The sequence below is a fragment of the Kogia breviceps genome, chromosome 4 (assembly GCF_026419965.1).
Source record: "Kogia breviceps isolate mKogBre1 chromosome 4, mKogBre1 haplotype 1, whole genome shotgun sequence".
NCBI classification, from domain to species: domain Eukaryota; kingdom Metazoa; phylum Chordata; class Mammalia; order Artiodactyla; family Physeteridae; genus Kogia; species Kogia breviceps.
The window spans coordinates 586,372-608,182 of NC_081313.1; the positions used below are offsets into that span (position 1 = coordinate 586,372).

Below are 21,811 nucleotides of genomic sequence, written 5' to 3' on the forward strand. Positions count from 1 at the left end.
TTTCACGGTGAGGGAACAGGAAGGGGAAACGGAAACTGTGCGGGCATGGGCGTGACCGTCACTGCGGTGCCGAGAGCCGGGCCGGATGCGGAGGAGACAGCAGGAGACGGGGCTAGGACGAAGGAACGCCATCCGGCTCGCACAAGGGTTTTCACTAAGTCCCGCAAAAGGGGACACCTCGCAGTGCTGTAAATAACTACGCTAACGACACTCTGTGTATCTTTTTATTAAGATCTGTATTTACATTTTGCAAATACAAACAGGCATCCAGTAAACACATCCAGAACAAAGAGCGTTTTCGGACACTTAACCCTTCGCCACGGCCAGCAGGACAGGCCCGCTCTCAGCAGGGGGCGCCCCTCTCAGCACAAGGCTCAGAGAACGGGGGACGCTGCCCTCACTCCCAGCTCCCACGCGGCCCCCGCCACGACCCGCCTGGGAAACGCGGGGGGCGTGGGGCATGGGCGGGGCGGGAACGTGTAGGGTGCCCCAGGGAGCAGAGACGGACGCACCCGCGTCGGCCTCCCGAGGGCTTCTCCAGGACGCGGGGCAGACAGGTGTGTCCACGCAGGCACAGAGGACCTCCCCGCCACCGAGAAGCTCAGAGACAGGCCGCACCGGCTCCCCAGAACCTGGCCACCCAGCCTTCATGAGCGACCTCCACCCCTCAGGACGCACAGGACTCTCCGCAGAAACGATGCGTCCCGGCGCGGCTAACACGATAACAGACAAGTCGCCACCTCCCCGGGGCTGCCTCCTGCGTGCCAGAGGGGACAAAATGAAAGTCTCCGTCTCACGGCAAAAACCCTGTACGTGCAAATAAAAACTTAAAAAATAAAAAGCAGTCAAAGACTATCTCCAAGGCTAGTTCTTTGTGGAGGCTGCAGGTTCTGGGGACTGAAGAAACTCGTACGGGTCGTGGGTCCCCTCTGGCTGCTCCCCAACACTGAGGCGAGAAGGGCTTCCTGCAATCACGGGAGAGAAGGGACGCGTCAACCCAGGGTCTGCCCCACGCGCGCAGCTCAGGACCCTCCTCCAGGGGCATCGCTGCTCCGTGGAACAACTTTAGAAGCTACAAATTCACGCGTGCTGAACACGGACGTCCGCATGGCTGCAGTCGGCTGAGCCTGGGCCTCAGCCCTGAGCCGTGGCTCCCAGGGATGGGTCACCCGATGGCCCCAGAAAGGGGCCCCGAGCCTCCACGCAGCAGGGCTGCTGCTTCTGCAGGAAGGAGGGCGCCTCGGCCGGGGGTCCTCAGACGACCCCAGCCTCCGGTGGAGCCCCAGTGCCGCCCTGAGTCCACCGGGACCTTGGGGTCCTCACGTCTGGAGCTGCCCCGAGGTCACCTGGGACCTCCTTCACATGCCTCTATCACAAGAGTAACGGGACCAAAATGCTCGTCCTTAAGACAGTTTTAGCCAAACCTCTACAGGTGATCCTTCATCTCCCCCTCCCCCAAACGCCAAGATCTGTTACGTTGAAAGAGTAGCTCAGTATCTGTATCTAAGCTGGTACATTCAAGGAGCCAGGAGACACACATCTGCTCCCTGTCCGGGCGGGGTCCCGAGACACCCACCCACCCTCACTGGTTCAACAGGGGACTCCCGGGCCAAGCAAGGTCCCGTGCTCTCCCCACACGCGGGTCCTGCAAGAACACGCTTGTCCACACGCTGCCTCAGGACCAGAAGCAGGAAGAGCAGGAAGAAAGCAACCTTCCAACCCCCCACTCTGGAGGCCGGCAGGTCCACGGCTTGGGGCTCCTGACACAGGACCCGCAGCACCTGCGGCCACGCCCCCGAATCCCCAGACAGAGTCCCACCCAAACCCCTCACCTCAGTGCAGCCGCCTGACTGGGAACCCCAGGGGACGGGGTCCTGGGGAGGCAGCGGGGCCCACGGAGCCCGTGGGCCCGGGCCCAGCCCCGCACGCGCCCCGGCCCCCCGGGCCTTCCCGGCCGCGCCCCGCGCCCCTCGCACGAGGCGGGCCTCACCCAGGGGGTGCTGGTCCCTGTCGGAGGCGTTGGACAGGGAGCTGAGGTTGGAGGACGGCCGGGAGCCTCCGCGCTCTGCCTGCGCCTCCTGCAGGTCCTGAAGCAGCTTCGTGGTCTCGTCCAGACTCAGGCGGCCGTCGTCGTGGTCCAGCTCCTTCTTCACTTTCCCTGCACACACGGGACGATGGGATGTGCGGCCGGCCGGCCCGTCACCACGTGCACCGGGGGCGACAACCGACGGGCCGAGCCTGCCCTGCGCCACCGCGAGGGCGGCCTCTTGCGGGGTCACGAGCTGCACACGTGCTGTGGTCACCTGCGGCCCGAGCCCCCGCAAGCGCGCGGCCTAATGCCGGGACCACGCTCGCCCTGCACTAACCTGGCTCTGTACCCTAAGACGGCCTAAGAAAAGCCCGGACAGGGCCCGACGCTCCAAGCTGCCTAACGACCGTCGGAACAGCGCCCGGCACGTGCAAAGGCGCGGACCGAACCCAGCGCATCCGACCAACCACGACCAGGCAGGCAGAGAAACAGGGACACGCAGCCCCGCCGGCGGGGAGCACTACCAACGAGATGCGGGGACAGCGATCAGGAACGCGCACGTGTTCGAAAGGCCAAGGACGCGTGGCCGGAGGCCAGAAGGGGACGACGCAGGAGAAGTCGGTGGAGCTTCTGGGGGAGAAAAGAACGGCAGCCACGGCGAGCCCAGGAGACCGACAGGTCGGCAGTAGAAAGGGCGCCCAGTGCCCCCAGGACTCCGTCCGCCACGGCCCGAAACCAAGCAGAGAAAAGACCAAAGGCAAACGGGCAGAGCCGGGCCCAGGAGAGCGCTCAGGAGCTACAGCCAGACTCCCCACGTTCAACCAGAATGCCAACCCCAGGGCCCAACGAGGAAACGTAACCCATGAAGGATAAACCCAAACGAGAACAAACCAGGGCTGCTGTCACCGAACTACCCAAACCAGGAAACATGGAGAAAACCTCAGACTCCACGAGAGGAAAAAGAACGGTTGGTCAGAAGGCCAGAGCGGCCCTTGGCTGGGTCCCCCCACCTGAGGGGCTGAGGGGTCTCTGTGCCAGACCGCCCGTGCCACAGCGCGCTTTGTCCTGGGCCCCTGCCTTCCTGCTGGGCGTCTGTGGCCTGGGGCCGAGCCAAGCAGAGGGTGCCGGTCGCCACAGCTCCGGCCGGAGGCTCGCGGGGAGGGCGCTGGCAGCTGGTGCCGGGTCTCCCGCAGCAATACCCCCCCAGGCTCCTCCCCTTTGGGGACCCTGGACTTTGTCTTTTTGCTGCAACGAGCCATGAGTATGACCACCACCCGCCAAGTCCTGGGGCACTAAGGAATCACCACATTTGGGGGTGGTCCTGGGGACCCCTGAACCGCTGGGAAACCAGAAAACAGCCAGATGGCAGGCGGGAACGCGATCCTATCCACAGCTGCGTTGAACACCAGGGGTCTGAAGCGCTCCAGCCAGAAGGCGGGGCCTGCCAGGTTGCGTGACACCCTTCACGACGGGCGACGAGGTCCACTTCCCACAGCAGGCAGGGGCCCGGACTCAGCCCCCGAGCGCAGGCCAGGCCGTTCTTGCCAGGGCTCTTCCAGGGTTTCGGGGCGGTCAGCAGCACCTCTGGCCTCTGTCTACTTGAGGCCAGAAGCACCAGGTCCCAAGTGTGAGGCCAAAGACGCCTCCAGAGGCTGCCACGGGTGCCCTGGGGGAACTGCCCTGGGCGAGACCCCCGAGGGGACACACAGTGTGTCCAGCAGGTCTGAAGGGGGAGGAGACGCACCACGAAAACCACGGGCCGCGGGGGGCTGGGAGGGCCTCGTCAGCACACAAGAGCCGAGGGGAGCACAGACGCATCCTCCCCGAGGGGCCAGCCCGGTGGGCACACGGGGACGGCGGCGGTGAGCAGCCGATGCACGAACCGGGGGCGGGACCCCAGCGGGCGATCCCCAAGGGTGGGGCCTGAGGTCCGACAGGAGCGCCGGGCGAGCCCCATCTGGAGTCACCTGGAGGGTCCTGGGGACGGGGGTCTTCATCGTGCGGCCAACGGGCAGGGCCGAGCCACCCTCTTGGGGGGCAGGGTACACACAGCGCCCAGCACAACCTACCCAGACAGCCGAGCACAGAGATGTCCAGAGAGACGTCCGAATAGGACTTCATGGCCATGAAGTCCAGGGTGGAGCCACCATCCCCGAGAGGGTCTCCCGCCTGCAGGAGACAAGCGACGTGAGACAGGAAAGGAGAGGCAGCTGACACGGATGTGAACAGCCTGCCAGCCACGGGGAGGCCAGGCCTGTCGCGTCGTGTCCACTCCGAGGAGCCCACGCCGCAGCCCAGGGGTGAGCTCCCAGGGGATGCCTGGACCTGGACCAGCAATGAAGGCTGCCGGTCTCTGGGGACCTACAGGCGCTGAGGGGACCTGAGAGAGACCCAAGACCTGAGGGGCCAGGTCACCTTCCAGGAACTTAACAGATAACGCGGCAGATTCCAGAGCAGCGCACTCTCTCTCCTTCCCTGGGCTGACCCACGGAGGCCCTGCTGCAGGCCAGAGTGGGCAGGTCCCCGCCTGCAGCCCATCCCGGCTCCTGGCGGAGTGTGCGAGGCGGCACCCAACGCCACACGTGTCTGTGTGACCCAGACAGAGACCCGAGCAGAACCCCGGCCGCCCCGTGCACCCGGGGGGGGTGTCCTCGGCACTCTCCCCACTTCTGCCCATCCAAGGGCCCCCACCTGACAGGCACCCGGCGCTCTGCCCTGGGTGGGCCCCCCGCTCACCAAGGCCCGGGGACCCTTGCAGTCCAGGCCCCCACACCCTGCCCAGAGTCCCGGCACCTCTGCCCACACGGCCGTGTGCAAAGCTGGGGGCCACAAGTGCTCCAAGTCCCCCCAGGATGGGATGAGGAAACCATGGCTGGACCGCAGCGGAGCGTTTCCTCCGAGAGCGCCCGCCCCGGCGCTGGCGAGGCCCCGGGACGCCCCAGCTGACAGCACGTGCCCGCCGGCGAGCCCACCTTCTAGGAGGACCGGAAGACACCTGCTCACTCGGTGGCCCCCGCCAGCCGTGAATCCCTCTGTCTGACCTGGAGGGGTGTGCTGGGCCCACACCCTCGGCCCAGCCACCACAGTCGGGCTGGGGGGGGCCCCACCGCTTAAGACTCCTCGTCAGCAACGTAGCCAGTTTCTAAAGAAAGTATCTCAAGCATCCCATTTCAAAGGCCAAACACAGCTGTCCTCACGGGAACCCAAACGATTAGGTTTCTACTAACTTGTCCACAAGACACACCTTTACTTCATCCGGAGGCTTCGTTGGAACGCTTCTCCTCTGCAAAGCAAAAGAGATAAGAACCAGCGTTCCACAACAGTTTTACACAGAGCCACTCATCCAGTCGCCCACCCGTGAGGTGGACGCGGCTCACCCACTGCTCCGAGCCGGCCCTCGCGGGGTCACGTGCTGCACCGTGAATCACACGGCCCGTGGGTCACAGCCGGCGTGAGGCCGCTGCTTGGCCCCGTGCGGCCCGGCTCCTGAGACCACCCTGGGGTGAGGTGGGCACCAAGCAGAGCACCCCAACCTGCGCCTGCGTTCCCGGGGGTGGAACACCAGAGAGGAAAGTCAGACGTTGGAAAAACAGCCAATGGTTTAACCTGGAAGACGGTTTAACCCGGAAGACGGTTTAACCCGGGAGGTAGAGAGATGCAGAGACCAGCTGGATCCCGACAGAGCAGGACGCCTGTGGTGCCACCACCCTCGCAGGGATGGGGCCACAGGGCAGGCACCCTTCTCTCTGGCCTGCTCAGCGCCAGGGGAGGGCGTACACTTGATCACCCCTGTGACCACCACTCTGACCACAGCACAAAGGTTGCACTGAGCCGTGTCCTGTGATCTGGCAGGAGCACTGTCTGAAACTACCCTAGTTCTGTGGATGAACCTAGAAACAGTTAGCCTGCACGCTCTCCATCTGCGATCTTTTGCTCAAGATGATGTTTCTGAGACTCGCTTCTGTTAAAAGCATCACAACTTTTAAGTAGAAAAATAAATACTGCCATTATTTTAACATCTATTTCCTCACATAAACTTCTGCTGACATATATATTTCATTATTGGATGTTATTTATGCTGTGGCATGTCTGAAATGATGCCACTCTGAACACAGTTCACATTCAGAAAATTGATCAAACTGTTCTTGCCTCCTTTGTCATAAATTGGCCATAAGTGTGTGGGATTATTTCTGGGCTCTCTATTCTGTTCCACTGATCTGTGTGTCTGTTTTTGTGCCAGTACCACACTGTTTTGATTACTCTAGCTTTGTAGTACAGTCTAAAGTCTGGGAGTGTGATACCTCCAGCTATTCTGTCTCAAGATTGCTTTGGCTATTCGGGGTCTTTCATGTTTCCATATCAATTTTAAAATTATTTGTTCCAGTTTTGTGAAAAATGTCACTGGTATTTTGTCAGGGATTGCACTGAATCTGTGGATTGCCTTGGATAGCACGGCCGTTTTAACAATATTACTTCTTCCAAAGCAAGAAAAGACAGTCTGTTCAGCAAGTGGTACTGGGACAACTGGACAGCTACATGTAAAAGAATGAAATTAGAACACTACCTAACACCATATACAAAAACAAACTCAAAATGGATTAAAGACCTAAGTGCAAGACCAGAAACCATAAAACTCCTAGAAAAAAACATAGGCAGAACATTCTAAGATAAATCGTAGCAATATTTTTGTTTTTGGATCTGTCTCTTAAAGCAAAGAAAATAAAAGCAAAAATAAACAAATGAGACCTTATTAAACTTAAAAGCTTTTGCACAGCAAAGGAAACTATAAACAAAACAAAAAGACAACCTACTGAATGGGAGAAAATATTTGCAAATGGTATGACCAATAAGGGTTAACATCCCAAATACATAAATAGCTCATACAACTCAACATCAGAAAAACAATCCACCCAATTAAAAAATGGGCAGAAGAACTAAACAGACATTTCTCCAAAGAAGACATACAGATGGCCAACAGCTACATGAAAAGATGCTCAACACCGCTAATCATCAGGGAAATAAATGCAAATCAAAACCAAAATGAGTTATTACCTCACACCTGTCAGAGTGGCTGTCATCAAATAACAAATGCTGGAGAGGGCGTGGAGAAAAGGGAACCCTCCTAAACTGTTGGTGGGAATGTACATTGGTGCAGCCACTATGGAAAAACAGTATGGACATTTCTCAAAAAAACTAAAAAGAGAACTACCATGTGATCCAGCGATTCCATTTCTGGGTATATATCCAAAATACATACTAATTCGAAAAGATACATGCACTCCAATGTTCACAGAAGATTATTTACATTTGCCAAGACATGGAGGCAACCTAAGTGTCCATCAACAGGTGAATGGATAAAAAACGTGTATATATATATACACACGCACGCGTGCACACACCTCCATATACATACAATGAAGTACTATTTAGCCATAAAAAAGAATGAAATTTTGTGCTTGGCAATAACGTGGATGGACTTGGAGGGTTTTATGTTACGTGAGGTAAGTCAGACTAAAAAACACAAATACTGTGTGTTATCACTTATACTTGTAACCTAAAAAACACAACAAACCAGTGAATACAACAAAAAAAAGCAGACTCACAGATAGAGAGAACAAACTAGTGGTAACCAGTGGGGAGAGGGAAGGGGGCAGGGGCAAGGTAGGGGAGTAAGAGGTACAAACTACTCTGCACAAATAAGCTACAAGGATGTATTGTGCAACACGGGGAATAGAGCCAATATTTTATAATAACTAGAAAAGTAATATAACTTTAAAAATTGTGGATCACTATACTGTATACCTGAAACTTACATAACATTGCACATCAACTATACTTCAATTAATAAATGATAAACAAATAAAAGCACAATCTAGACTTCACACACAAAAAAGAAAAGAAAAGATTTGAAGAAATAAAGGCTGAAAATATTCCAAATTTGATGAAAACTATACACCAAGAAGCCCAAGAAGCTCAACAAATGTTAAGCAGGATAAATACAAGGAAAAGCACATGAAGAAACACCAAAAGTAAGCAGGTGTAAGTCCGTTATAAAGACCAAAATTTTAAAGGATCTAGAGCAGCAGGCAGCACTTTTCCTCCAAAAGGCTGGAGAGCAAATATCTGAGGCTTTGCGTTCACGCGTGGTCTGTAGCACGTTTTTCTTTTTTTTTTAAGCTTTCAAAAACTGTAAAAAAACATTATCAGATTATGGGCCAAAATTTGCCAATCCTTGAATCTTGACCAAGAAAGACACATTACAAATGGAAAACAAAGATAAAAATGTCTGCAGACACTTCCTCAGAAACAAAGCGAGTAAGACATCGTTTTAAGTAGAGGCTGAAACATCACCTTATAATTAATTCCACACTGGGAACATGACTTTCAAAAATGAAGGAAAACGAAGACACTTTTCAGATAAAGAAAAAGCTGAGTAAATTCGCAGCCAGCAGTTCTGTCCTTTAAAAAACTTTAAAGGAAAGTTTTCAGGACAAAGGAAAGTGACAGCAGATGAAAGAAATGTAGGTCTAGAGCGTGATGGAGAATACATGCCAGACAGACAAGAACTCTGTAAGTTTCTCTGAAAGATAACTGACTAAAGTAAAAACAAAGAATAAATAATACCCAGTGAGGGAGGAACAGCCACCGATCACCTAAAAACAGCACGTCCCCTGGCGCCCGGTCTGGCGGGCACAGGAGCGGCCCAGCGCGCCCACCTGCCTCAGCTGGAAGAGCATCCGCGAGTGGTCCCCGCCCGTGATCTGGTCCAGGAGGTCATCCACCAGCTTCTTGCTGTAGCTCCCGGCATCCTTCACAAACTCCTGCAGGCTGGGAGGGGCCGCGAGAGAACAGGCTGGAAGGCACCCTCCGTGCCCACTCCCCATCCTGGCTGCACGCCCCTCAGACCTCCCCCTGCAAGACAGGCTCTCCCTGAGCGCTAGAGCCCTCCAGGTGCGGCGGTCTGGGGAGTGGACAACGGTCTCCATCAGAGCAGCCCGTGACCCAGAAAAGTTCAAGAGCAAAGTGAAGAACGTGTATCCGCATCCCGATATACCTCACGTTAACTTTCGTAAAAGCAACACACTCCTACCTGCTCATTTTGGATTTAGAAACCCAGGGAAGTTGAGGAGACCGTGCAGCGGAGGGCCCCGTGCTGGGGGGTGGGGGGAGCGGGTACGGGAGCAAGACTCCCCACGTGCACCTTGAGTAGCATTTTGATTTCTGGGCCGTGTGAGTGCTTGAAAATCCAAAGTAAGACTAAATAGCGGATTTGGAAACGAGGCCGGGAACAGAACCCACAGCCCAAGCAGCAGAGCCGGGCAAAGTCCCAGAGGGGCCCGGACTGCAAAGGCCCTCACGTGGGGCGGACAGGGCTGCGGACCTGGAGGGTCTCCACCGGGAGCCTTGGGGCGGGGAGCAGGGCCGAGCAGCAGCTCTCCCGGGGGCCCAGGCGTGCCCAGGGGAAGGGGCGCTGGCACCTCGGAGGGCGCCGCCTGGGGCCAGGCCAGCGGCCTGCTTCCTGGGCTGTTCAGGAGGCCTTCCAGGAGCAGGCGCCGCGGGCAAGCTCGTGCTGGCTGCACTCGCAGCCTGAACCACGGGGAGCGGTGCCCCCGGAGCTGAGAGCCGAGGAGAGGGCCACCCCTCGGGGCCCGAGCCTGCCACCTGCAGCTTCCTCCTCGCTTTTTTTTTTTTCACACACAAATCAGCGTTAGGTATTCGTTTACTGCATCAGGGGCTAACTGATTTCTTGTTGTGCGCTCTTCAAAGATATTCCATATTCTCCTTGGAATAAAACAAAGACCTAATATGGGAAGACTATTTCTCAGAGACTAGCAAAATCGTTACTTTCCCCATAGAAAATCACTAAAATTCTAAAAGAATGACCCACTTTTACTTTCTCAGGAAACAAAAAATACGAAAACAGCCCTACAGAAATGCAGTACTCTACAACGAATTTTAACCACAGCTGGGGCTGAACCGCGTTCCCAAAACTCTCACGTTGAGGCCCTGAGCCCCCACACCTCAGAACGTGACTGTATTTTGAGATGGGGCCTTCAAAGGTGATTAAGTTAAAACCGGGTCTTTAGGGAGACCTAACCCTGGTGTCCCCAGAGGGAGGGAGCTCAGGACACAGACGCACACAGGGAAGCCGGGTGAGGGAGCGGGGATGCCTGTCCGCACGCCGGCGAGAGGCCGCGGGAGGAGCTGCCCTGCCCGCACCGGCACCTGGGATTCCGCCTCCAGGACCGGAGACCCTGAGGGTGTGCCGTGCGAGCCGCTTTGTTTCGGCGGCCGGAGCCGTCACGCAGCCTCGAGACCCTCTTCAGCACGGCCGTGACCCCGGCTCTCCCTGACGGCGCTCGGCCGTCCCACACACGGGCCCCCGTGGCTCCGGCCTGGACCGTCATCACCTCCAAATCCCGACCGCCCGAACCAAGCTTCAGGACCGACTGCGCTGGCCGCAGAGGCCTCTACTGGAAGCAGCCGGGACCTGCGGCCGCGGACGGCGCGCGGCCCCCACCCCAGCCCTGCCCGCGAGCGGGCCGCGCCGCCGCCCACCTCAGCGCGCACTGCACACCCGTCTCGTCTCCGTAGGCCGAGTACAGCAGCTCCACCTCGTCGCACTTCAAGTCACCGAACACTGAGTTGTTGTGCGTGGACAGGGCGGTGCTGGCGCCGGACAGGAAGGTGACTGGGGGGGCGGGGCGGCGTCAGGGCTGCGGGCACACGCGCCCCGCCCACGCCGCGTCCTCCGAGGAGGAGGGGAGGTCACGGAGGAGCCACGCAAACCAGAGGGCCCAGCGTGAGCCCCACGCGCCCTCCCGCCCTTCGCGCAGGGTCCCCGCCGCAGGCAGTCTCGCGACCCCTCCAGCGGATGAAGCGTGACAGCTTGTTGGAGGAAACGTAAACTGCACACGCAGGGCGGCCGCCAAGCGCAGGCCCCTCCCCCCAGCGGCAGAGGCGGCACCTGCCCACGTCCCGGTGGGCTCCCGATCGCCAGCACTTCACGTGACCTGACCTGTAAGATCAGGGTCCAAACCAGGCCCGGACGCGGCGCCCACACGGTGAGCCAGGGCCCCTGGGGGCGCTCACCTCTGCTTCTCCGCTCCTCCCTGAAGCCCAGTGTGGTGAAGCCCGGCAGCAGCTTGCTGGACAGCGCGCTCAGGTCCACCGGGTGGGTCTCCTCCTCTACAAGGGGGCCAGGGCCGTGAGCAGGTGATCCCGGAGCCCCCAGCCCCAGGTAGTGATGGGCGCACGCAGGAGGGCAGCCCGGGGGCCCCCTGTGCCCGTCTACAGCCCATCTACCAAGCCGGCTGCCCTTCTCTCATCTCAGCTGCACCGTGATCACACCTCGGTGCCCCCGCAGCTCTCATGACCACCGGCCAGCAGTCTGCCCACCACCGGGCAACACAGCCTTCCCAAACCCACGCCACCGCTTACCCCCTCCGAGAGGCCTCGGGCCACGTGTCACAAGAGCAACAGAGCAGCCTGCGGGCAACCCCTACGCTGAATTCGCCCTTCACGTTGCTCACGTGACCCTTCAAATCCCCAGCCTGAACCTCAGTCTCACGCCCTCTTTCTAAGTGTCGGCCAGCCCGCCTGTCCTCTTCTAACGAGAACGTTATGATTCACTCCGACTGAAGGTCAAAGGCAGTGGTCAACGCCTGTCCTCCTCATCCATCGGAGGACACTGAGTAACGCTGCTCATCTTGGCGGCGGCGGGGAAGCACCGAGGCGCGTGCTGGGCCGTGAGGGCCGTCCCACATCCACGCAGGTGAGAACAAGGGGACTGTTTCACCTGCGGTGTGTGTGTGACAAGCCTTTGAAATACTTTTCCAGAAGATGGCAAAGTGTAAAAGTACTTTAAAGACCACAGCCGTGACCATACGGGTTGGGTGGACCCTCCCTTCAAGGAAGCTCATGCCTCCTTCAAAAGCTTCCCCGACGCAATTGCCGAACAGGCCGTGTGGGGCAGACGCCTGCCTCGTGCTAGCTCCGAGGGCGGGCAGAGCTCAGTGCCCCGGTTCCAACGAAGGAGCCTCGGCCGGGCTGTGAGGCAAACCCAGCTCCCGGGGCTTCGCTGCAGCTTTGGGGAGTGCGACCCGAGGCACTTGGGGGGCCCTTGGTCTGAAAGGTCTGACCGGCATCTCCGGCCCCGCTGGACGGCCGCCCACGGTCCACTGACATCTGCATCCCACTGTGTGGGAGACCGGACACGCCTTTATCTACACGTCGTGACCAGGGAAAAGGGGCATCTCGGGCAGGCTGTGAGGTGCAAGGTCACCGGACGGGACCGAGGTGAGGAGCCCGCGCAAGCCGCCCACCGTCTGCGTCCGGCTCGGCCGTGTTGACCACGCTGTAGCGCAGGCTTCCGTCCCCGTTCTTCTTCAGGTAGCCCATCTGCAAGGAAGCACGTCTGAGCGCCCGCTCTCTGGACGGCCCCAGCTCCCTGGCCCAGGGCTCTACCGAGGCACCGACAGAACACAGGCCTCCGAGGATGGCCTGCATCCTAAAAGGCCACGAAGTTGATTGCTTCCCCGTGAACAAATGGCCACGTGCACGTGCGTGCGATCGAGGAACTTCTGGGACGGGCTCCTTGGGGTCCCTTCCAAACAGGAGCTCTGAAGACAGAAAACAAACCCTAGGAACAGCTTTTCCAGCCGTCAGAGGCCCGAGCACAGCGGGCTGGGTCAGGGCCTGGTCAGGGAGACCAGAGATCCACCTCTGGCGCCCGTGGGGACTCCTCTCCGTTTGAAGAGCAGCCCCTGCAGAGGCTGCCGCGCGGGCAGTGCGTGCGAGGGGCCCAGCGTCCGAGCGGGGCACGGGGTAGAGGGGGATGGAGAGGCGACGCAACTCGGGTTTCTCACGGTGGAACTACGGAACCGCAAGGGGGAAAGCAAAGCAGACCCGCTGGTGCTGGGCAGGATGGAAGGTTTCAGTGCAAAACCTCGGTGTTCAGTGAACGTAAACGCGGACGTCAGTACAGGCTGCGTGGACGGACGGGGCCTTCCTAGCTCTGTCCACCAAGGCCCAGGTCTAGGTCTGGGATGCTGCTCTCCGCTAGGGAACCAGGGCTAGTGGGAGAAATGCTGACTCCGGGGCTGAAAGGCCACAGGAGTGCAGACAAGCGGGCTCAACAGAAAAAACTATCACGTGAGCCACACGGGCAACTTCAAACTTTCTAGAAGGCACGTTGGAAATAAAAAAAAACAGGTGACGTTAAATGTAACGTATTTCATATAACCCGACACATCCAAATTGTTACCGCTTCAAACTCCTTTATGTAAAATGTAAATTCCAACGTGTGTTTCGCAGACTTAGCACACACCCACAAAAAGTAAAGCTGTAATAAGTCTTTACACAGACTGCACGTTGAAATAAAATGTTAGACGTATCAGGGCAAACTAAACCCTAGGGTTAATTTCACCTGTGTCCTTGCTAATACGACTACTACGAAGTCTAAAGCCGCACACGTGTGTGATTCACCGTATTTCTACCGGATGCACGGATGTAAGACACCTTGTGTGTCAGAGAAAAGGTGCTCAGAGGAGGGCAGGGCCCCCTCGTGAGGACCAGCAGCCCTCTGCACAGGCTCACACCTGGGTCACACCCACGAGGGACTGCAGGGGCACACAGACACGTGAGCACACAGGGGTAAGGATTCACCTACAGCGGAGAGTCCTGGCCGGCTTGGCCTCGGTCCGGGGACGGAGGTTAGCGCGCCTGCTGGCAGGCGGCTCGCACACAACCACACCCCTCCTGTCCTTGAGGGGCCCTTGGAGTCCCTCCCTGCCCTCCGGGAGACTGGCCAGAAGGCTACCACGGCCAGTGGGGACGAGGAGCTGACCCCTCCGGTGACAACAGCACCGCCGGGACACCAGCGGGACTCCGACCGCATGCTCACGATGACGGGGTAACCTCTCGCTCATGACGGCCGTGCCACTGTCCGGGCAGAAACACAGCCACCCCACCCGGGAGTGCTACCTTGCCGCCGGGGACCAGCCGGTTGATCCTGTCCCGGGCCTCGTCGGCCGCGTGCTCCACCAAGGCCAGGACGTGCTCCTCCGCGGTGCTGTCGGTCAGGCTGCAGGCGTTTCCTTCCGGCTCGAACATGCAGCTACGAGGCAGAAACAGGCGGGAGTCAATGGGCCGCACGTGGGCACGCTCACCCCTCATGCCCACGGTCCGTCCCTCACGCCACGCCAGGGTGCAGCACGGGGCTGGCTGGCGGGACAGCACAGAGCACGCTGTAACTCCCCTCCTTCGACTTACGGCGCTTCCACTAAGACTAGAAAGTACAAGCCGAGCAGATGCTCCACGTTTGTGTCTGGCTACACGTTTTGGTCACTTTAAGAGCAACAGGAGCCTCACAGGTCAGTGTAAGTGCCACTGGAGGCACCAGTAGAAAAAACGACAGCCCCACGCGGGGCTGGGGCGCTGGCAGTGAGCCTGGGCTGGAGAGCGGCCCCCCGAACCCGGGGTGCCTAAGACCGCAGAGGCGGAGGAAGAGCGGACTGCCAGTGCCCGAGGGGGGCGCCCCCCACCCCCTCCCAGTGGAAGGCTCTAGAAGCAGAGGCGCCGAGCCACTGCAAGGAACTGTGGGGCTGGGGTGAGCCCTCCCGGGGCTCTCGAGCCTACGGAAGTCCCTCGCTTAGGCCCAGGCTCACAGCTACCAGTGCAGGGAGCCCGCCCTCACGCAGCTGTCTGCCCAAAGCAGCACACCCGCGCCAAGCCTGCGACGGGCAAGCCCAGGTCGCCAACGCGTGTCCCGCACAGGAGGGCACGTCTCGGGAGTGAAGGGTCAACAAATATTCACACGGAGCACGAGTGTGGGAACGGCAGTGACTGGTCAGCAGTGGACGCCGCAGAGCCGAAGAGCCGGGCCTGGTGAGCCACGCTGGGCCAGAGCGTGCGTGTGGCCGGTGGCCGGCCAGCGGGGGTCCGTCGGGTGACAGTGACTCTTCTCCAGGACAAGTCGCCGTGCACTGGCACGTGGACAGTGTGGGTCACAGAGCTGAGAGCCGCGCCCCTCACAACTGGCCCCGCGGCTCAGGGTCTTCTGGCACTCCGGCACCCACCGCGGCCACCTCATTCCCAAGGCGGGCAGGGAGGAAGGGTCGCCTCCCTCTGAACACAGGGTCCAGGGCCTGTCCCAGCTGCCTTGAAAGCCCGGGGGCTACAACATGGCCCTCGGCTTCCGAAGAGCACACTCACACCAGCAACGCAGGCACCCCGCCCACGGCAGCCGCACAGACCCACGAGGCCCGGCTCGCCACCCGCTCCCCACGGAGCCCCGGCTCCCAAGGCGGGCGGTCCTTTACCTGATGACTTCTCTACTCGGCCTTTTGGATTTCTTGGCAGTTTCTACTTGTACGGGCACAACTTCAGGAACAGGCTCCTCGACGGCTGTATCTTCGTTGCCCAAAAGAGCTGCCTGCTGAGAAAAATCCATGTCCTGCATAAACGACATGCTGCGCTTCAAAGCTAACAGCCGCTCCTAGAATCAGAAAGGACAGAGCAGCAGGGACTTTACCTCTCCCTCCGGCCAAGGCACCGTGACGATGGGATGGGATGGGTGGCCACAGCCTCACCTGGCCTAACAGCTAAGCTGCCACGGGGTGCGGCACCAAGGGGCGTGCCAATGGCCGGGAGGGGTCACAGCCGGCGGGACGCCCCTCACCTACGGGCTGGTCAGGCCCAAGGCACTGGTCCTAGATGCGTGACACATGCAGCCTGGCTCACGGGAGAGGGTCGGGGAAGCCACCTGGGGTGCCCGGGATGGCTGTCTGGATTGAGAGAGGCAACCGCGTAAAACAAGCCCGCAACGCAGGCTGCGACCCAATAAGACCAACAGATCCGGAACTCTGCACCAGCCCTACGCGAGACCCTGCAGCTGGGGCAGGAGCAGAGAGCAGAGAGCGCCTGCGGGAGAGGGGCGTGGAGAGGGTGGCTGGCTGGGGGGCTCCCCTACAGCAGAGGGTCCAGCCGTGGCCGGGGCAGATGGATGGAAGCATGTCAATCACTGTGAGCTTCTGTTTAGGCACAAGGATCGTGGAGGAGGAGGAGGACGCTCGCAGCCGCGGCTCCTCACTCGCTGTTAGAGGGCCCTTACTTTGCTCATCATCTTAAAGCCCGCGTGGAGGATCTTCTTAGCTAACTTGTAGTACACGGTGTCGGGTCTGTTGTACGTCATCGCGTTATCACACATCAGTTTGAAATCTGCCTGAAAAGAAGAAAGAACTCATCAAGTTTGAAACACCACAGGTGACAACGAAGAGTTGAGATTTCTGTCAAAAGAGGCCAGAAGTGGCTAAAACAGAGTGGAAAACAATTTGGCTCTTTAATTCAAAGAGTCATCTTTGTTAATTTATATGAACTTTTACAGGTTACTTTCCACTACGAACTACTATAAGATATTGAGCATATAGTTCCCTGGTCTGTGGAGTAAATCCTTGTTGCCTATTTGTTTTTTATATATAATAGTCTGTAACTGTTAGTCCCCAAATCCAAATTTATGCTCCCCCCATGCCTTTCCCATTTGGTAACTGTAAGTTTGTTTTCTACGCCTGTGAGTCTGTTTCTGTCTCGTATATAGATTGTTACATTTTTTACATTCCACAAGTGATGTCGTGCAACATTTGTCTTTGTCTGACATACTTCGCTAAGTATCATCATCTCTAGGTTTACCCATGTTGCTGCAAATGGTAATATTTCGTTCTTTTTTATGGCTGAGTAATTAAAGAATACTTTTTAAAAACTCTGAGACATTTTCATAATTGTTCATTGGTCTTTACTTGCATGAAAAATATTCCAGTGAGAAGCTTGCCCAAGTCTGTAACTCCTTCTGAGCGTAATACACAAGTTTCAGGAGTAAAATGCTGGTCTCCTCTGACCCACCCTATTGCCTCTCTTTGGAAGGAGCTCAGACATTGATAGGAACAAAAACCATAACCAGTTCTTTTAAGCAAAAGCAGAGGGATGAGCTGAGAGGTGGGCATGTCCTCTAACTCTGGGATTTTTCCATAGGATTGAAAATTCTGTTTCCAGACAGTTACTCTAGTACCATTAGAAAAACACTTTCCCCTAAAATAAAGAAGAGGCTTAGTGAAACACTTACAATAAAAGTAAATGCTTTGAAATAGCAGCATTTTACCACCTCACCAAGTTCCTTAGGGTACACCTGTCACAGGTGACTCAGACCTCAGGATGGACGACTGCTGACGTAGCGTGTGCCACCCGGAGTCCTTACCAAGTCACTGTGCCAGTGTCCCCAGGGCTGGGACCGAGGCCGTAAAGTCCCTCTGTCACAAGTCCCAACTGTGACAGGTTCAGAACACTCTCTGCAGGACACGTCTTGGCTTTGTCACTGGGTGAGTGACCAAATTAGGGGCCGGCAGGTAGACAGGTCGACTCTAGGGATATGGACTATTATTAACCACCTGCCCACAGAAGTAGTGCCTGACCTTCCCATGAAAACTTTCCTTTTCTCCCACCCTCCCTTTAGTCTGTTGTGCTGTTTCTGCAGGTCAGCAAATCCTTTCAGTAAGGTCTCCAGTAAATAAAAACAGAAAAGCCAAGCTTTTCCAAAGTTAACAGAACCTAAGAAAACTACTGTCTTTTGCTAAGTGACATTACTGTCACTGTTGTCAAGCATTTGTTTTGATCTTCCCCTGAATCTGAAAACCACTGAGCGATTTTTCCCTTTCACAGCCAGAGCTGAGAAAAAGGGAGTCAGAAGCAGAGTACTCAGGAGACATAAAGACTTATTACCCTAAAAAAGTTACACTCCCGGTTATTAAAGAAAATTGTTTCTAAAAATACCCATTCTGGAGCCAGGCCAAAATGAACACATCCTCGCCTGACCCAACATGTCTGTTTATGCCAAAACAGTAATTTAAAAAAGAAACACGTCTGCTAGCACGCACCATACAGGCCAGCTTCTAGACCAAAATACTGAGAAAAGTACAACCAACCCCTATGTCGGCGAAACGTCAACCCAACATAGAAACACCCACGGAAACTCGGAACTGGAAATAACCTAAGACGTATGAAGCGTCTACTGGACATGAAGACACACGGAGCCTCCTAACAATTACTTCAGGAGCTGAAAGGAATTTACCTTAAATTCTGTGACTGACTTGTATTCATTAGCTACAATCTTGTCTTTCATTGTGCCAAAATCCATCGGATGTTTTATTATCATTGAGTATCCAGGAGCAATTGCATCCGTGACAGGAAAAGCAAAAAATCCATGAGGATCTTTTCTGAAAACACAAACATCTTTATTTGAACTGGAAAAACCCTGAAATCTAAATTTCTAAACAAAACCCCTCACAGTTAAAAATTTGATACAATTAGCCAAATTTTAAGATTGTTTCTTAAAAATAACAAAATTTATGCTCTTTAAAATTGTGGTATTTTGGATACACTGAAAATTCCAAAACTACCGTCCCGGCTCCTGCCGTGACTCTACGTCAGGGCGTCTGACAAGCGGTGCAGACTCAGAGGAGATGAACGAGGTGTTCTCGAGGCCTCCCAGCTCTGCTCCCACGTGGCAGTGCCCCACCGCCGCCCCGACTGAGCATTACCCAGTGACGGCAAAGTGCCCGCTTCGCAGGGGGCAGGGCTGAGGCAAGAACACCCGAGAGAAGACACTTCAGACGCCCCCGGCACAAGCGCTTTAGAAAACCCCTTTACCTCTGGAGCTGGCGGAGGAAATGCTCTAGTAGTTGCTGAATAGGTGTGCTCTCATTTTCAGCTGACGATTTAAAAAGTAAAAAAATAAAATTGAACAAAAGGATTTTGGTATCACTTCACCAGAAAGAAAACTCCAATTTCGTAACACTTATTTATCTATTTCTTGTTCTACAACGTTTTGGGTTCAAGTGAGAACTAGATATAAAGATCAGCAGAGCCCACAAAGCTCAGCAGGGTGAAAAAGGGCACCCGCAGCATTGGTCCCACTGAACCCCTCGGACTGCCGACACCCCTCTAAAACAGGATGGAGAGCCATCATTCATCACCCCGTCTCCAGCCCCCATCACTCCTGGGCCCGGGACATTCCACACAAGGTGTGAAGCAGCAGACGAAGGCTCTGGACATAGAAGCTGACCCTGAATGCACCGATATCCTTTTACTTGGTATCGTTTACGGGCCTAAACTTCTGGGCACGCCTCTGTTTATCTGTAAAATGGGGATAAAAATGAGCGTTCCTGCGAGGACTCCAATTGTTAACTACGTCTCTGGGCCCACAGTGTGAAAAACACGGTTTTCAGGGAATGTGAACGCAGATGTCGGTACAGGCTTCCTTCCGCAAGAGTACGTATTAAATGGACCTCCCTCGCTTTGTCCCCCAAGGCCCACACCCAGCGCCCAGATCTGGCATTCTGAATGCTGTTCTCCACCAAGGAACCAGGGCTCCTTGGGGAAATGGCTCACTCCTGGGCTGAAGGGCAACAGGAGTGCAGACCAGCGGGTCCCAAGAGACGCTCGAGAGGGATGAGGACAGGTCCAAGAGAACATCCTCTGATCGTGTGCTTTTCAGGTACACCAGGGCAGGTGCTAAACGTAGGACCTCAAACGGGCTGTTATGCAGATAAAACTAGCAATTACTAGTAACTGTAGCAACTTCAGGCGCGTTCATCTGAGGAACTGATGCTCTGTGCCTGACCTTCTCTGCTCCACAGCAGGTCCAAGGGTCCTGAGTCCTACCTGTTCACTACAGCAATGACTCCCGCAGGAGAGGGTGTTGCCAGGAAACAGCAACCCCACAACTGCAATACAGTACTTCCCCCGCCCTGGCAAATCAAAGGTGGTCAGACCCCAAGCCAAGAAAGAAACACCTGCAGAACAAACCTGCCTCCAATTCAGTACCTCCCGACAACCTGACAGCCTCTGAGGGAAGTGACCACACACAAACCAGAGGGTCCCGAGCACTCCAGAAGCCTTCCTCTGCTGGAGCCAGCATAGCTCCCAAGGGAGCTGATGTCCTGAATAACTGATGCCAGCACTAGCCTCCTCCCATCTACGACGGGCTTCTCATTAGCTCATGGGCTTTAAAAAAAAGGTCAGGAGCAGTGGTGGGCCAAGCCCTGCTCTAGAAGTTCAGAGAGGATGGCAAGAACCTTAGGTCCATCCAACTACTCTGTGTGAGGCCTTGGAAGAGAAAATGCTGTTCCTTCCTTCCTATGCTTCTCCCAAGGGTCAAAGGGCGGACGGCAACCACTAGTTCACAGTGACAAGCTCCAAAGCTCCAGGACATCTCTGAAAACGCCTCCACCTGCCTGGCTGTGTCCGGCACGCTCGAACCGGCCGGTCGGGGGGCGGCTCCACCTCCACCTTCTTCCCAGGATCAAAGTCGTCCGCCTCTCCCTCTGTGTCACAGTGTTCCTTCTCCCGTTTCCGCTTTTTCTCTTCCTGTGAGGCAGGGTCAAAGCAGCGAGAGCAATTAAACAGTTGTTAACAGATCTCGTGTTTCTAAGGGAAAGCTAAGAGAACAGCCCTCTTTCAGAGCCTCTTCTTACTCCAGACCACCACCCCTCAAAGACCCGTCCCCCAGGGGCCAGGCAAGAAATGAGGCACAAAGAGCCAAAACCGAAGCAACTGACCTCTGCACGGTGCATCCTACTAGGGAAAGAACAGCCCCTTCCTGAGGCCGGGAAGCCCTTGCTCCACCTGCCCCCAGGGGTCTCGGCCGCCCTCGCTCACCTTTCGCTTCCTCCTCTCTTCATCGTCAAGGTGCTTCTCCTTCTCCGACTTCTTCTTTTTCTTCTTCTTCTTCTCCTTGTGCCTCTCTCGCTCGTGGTCTGACCTGTCATCGTAGTAACTGGAGTCGTGGCCGGACCCGGAGAGCTCAGTCACTTCACTTCCTCCAACCTTGAGCACCAGCTTCAGGGGCTTCTCCAAAGGCTTGTCTGCATAGTCTGTGGACACGCAAGCGGCCTTCACCGTGTGTGCTCGGGGCGCTCAGAGGCGCGTACTGCTGCCCCGTCGGCAGCATGGCGGGCCCAGGGTGGAGTGTCACGGGGAGGACACAGAGGCCCAGGAAGGTGGGGGGATCGGCTGAGCTCAGGTGGACAGCAGGGGAATGCCAAAACCAACAGCGGAAGATGCTGCTGGGTGCAAAGACAGGTGGGGTGCTCCTTTCCCCTCGCCCACAGTCATTCCCAGGGGGGCTGCAGGGAGATCTCCGGGTCACTGTCAGGGTGGGGGAGCCAGACCACGCCTGGGGCCCAGGCGCCCAATCCCCTAACCCCAGGTCCTGGCCCGTGGTCGCCCCCTTCCTGTCCTGCAGCAGCCCCCGTGCGGCGTCCCTGACACCGGGACCAGGGGCTGCCAGACCAGGGCACAGGCGGGAAAGGCGGGAGAAGACCATGGGAAACACGGACGAAGAACCACAGAGGTGCTCAGCGCTTCTCTCCAGGATGCGGCCAGAGTTAGACGGACGCTTGAGAGGCGCGGCCCCGAGAGCCCCGCCGGCGCGCCCCGGACGCCCGCTCTTGTCCCCGCCGCCTCGAACGCCCGCCCTCCCGGTGTCACAAAGCGCGTCCGCCGCCTCACCCTCGTACGACGAGCGCCACTCGGCCTTATGCTTCTTGTGCTTCTTGCCCATGGCGACGGCGCCGAGGGCAGCAGCGAGCCCAGCCGCACCGTGGCCGCCGCCCCCCGACCCCGGCTCTCCGCCTGCCTCGCCGCGGAGCTTGCAGGACCGCGCCGGAAGCGGGCGCCGCGGCCGGAAGTGACCCTCCCGCCGGCGCCGGCGCTTCCGGGTCAGGGGGCGGG

At 57.0% G+C, this 21,811-nt stretch overlaps 1 protein-coding gene across 3 annotated transcripts; it reads right to left on the reverse strand.

Annotated features, from left to right (window-relative positions):
- Positions 1-210: 210 nt before the first annotated feature.
- BRD9 (bromodomain containing 9) lies at positions 211-21,768 on the reverse strand. Of its 3 annotated transcripts, none has more exons than XM_059061726.2 (16): positions 21,590-21,768; positions 20,738-20,952; positions 20,314-20,446; positions 18,728-18,788; positions 18,150-18,294; positions 16,143-16,253; positions 15,352-15,527; positions 14,015-14,147; positions 12,355-12,430; positions 11,123-11,218; positions 10,589-10,721; positions 8,746-8,857; positions 5,274-5,312; positions 4,099-4,198; positions 1,991-2,158; positions 211-965 (listed from the first exon to the last, which is right to left on the reverse strand). In XM_059061726.2, exons 1-16 carry the CDS (start codon positions 21,639-21,641, stop codon positions 865-867), a joined length of 1,851 nt encoding a protein of 616 aa, XP_058917709.1. In that variant the 5' UTR covers positions 21,642-21,768; the 3' UTR covers positions 211-864. The 3 variants fall into 3 exon arrangements, with proteins under 3 accessions (XP_058917709.1, XP_058917711.1, XP_058917710.1); XM_059061728.2 differs by having other exon boundaries at positions 15,352-15,464; positions 21,590-21,764; XM_059061727.2 differs by having other exon boundaries at positions 15,352-15,467; positions 21,590-21,763.
- Positions 21,769-21,811: the final 43 nt, after the last annotated feature.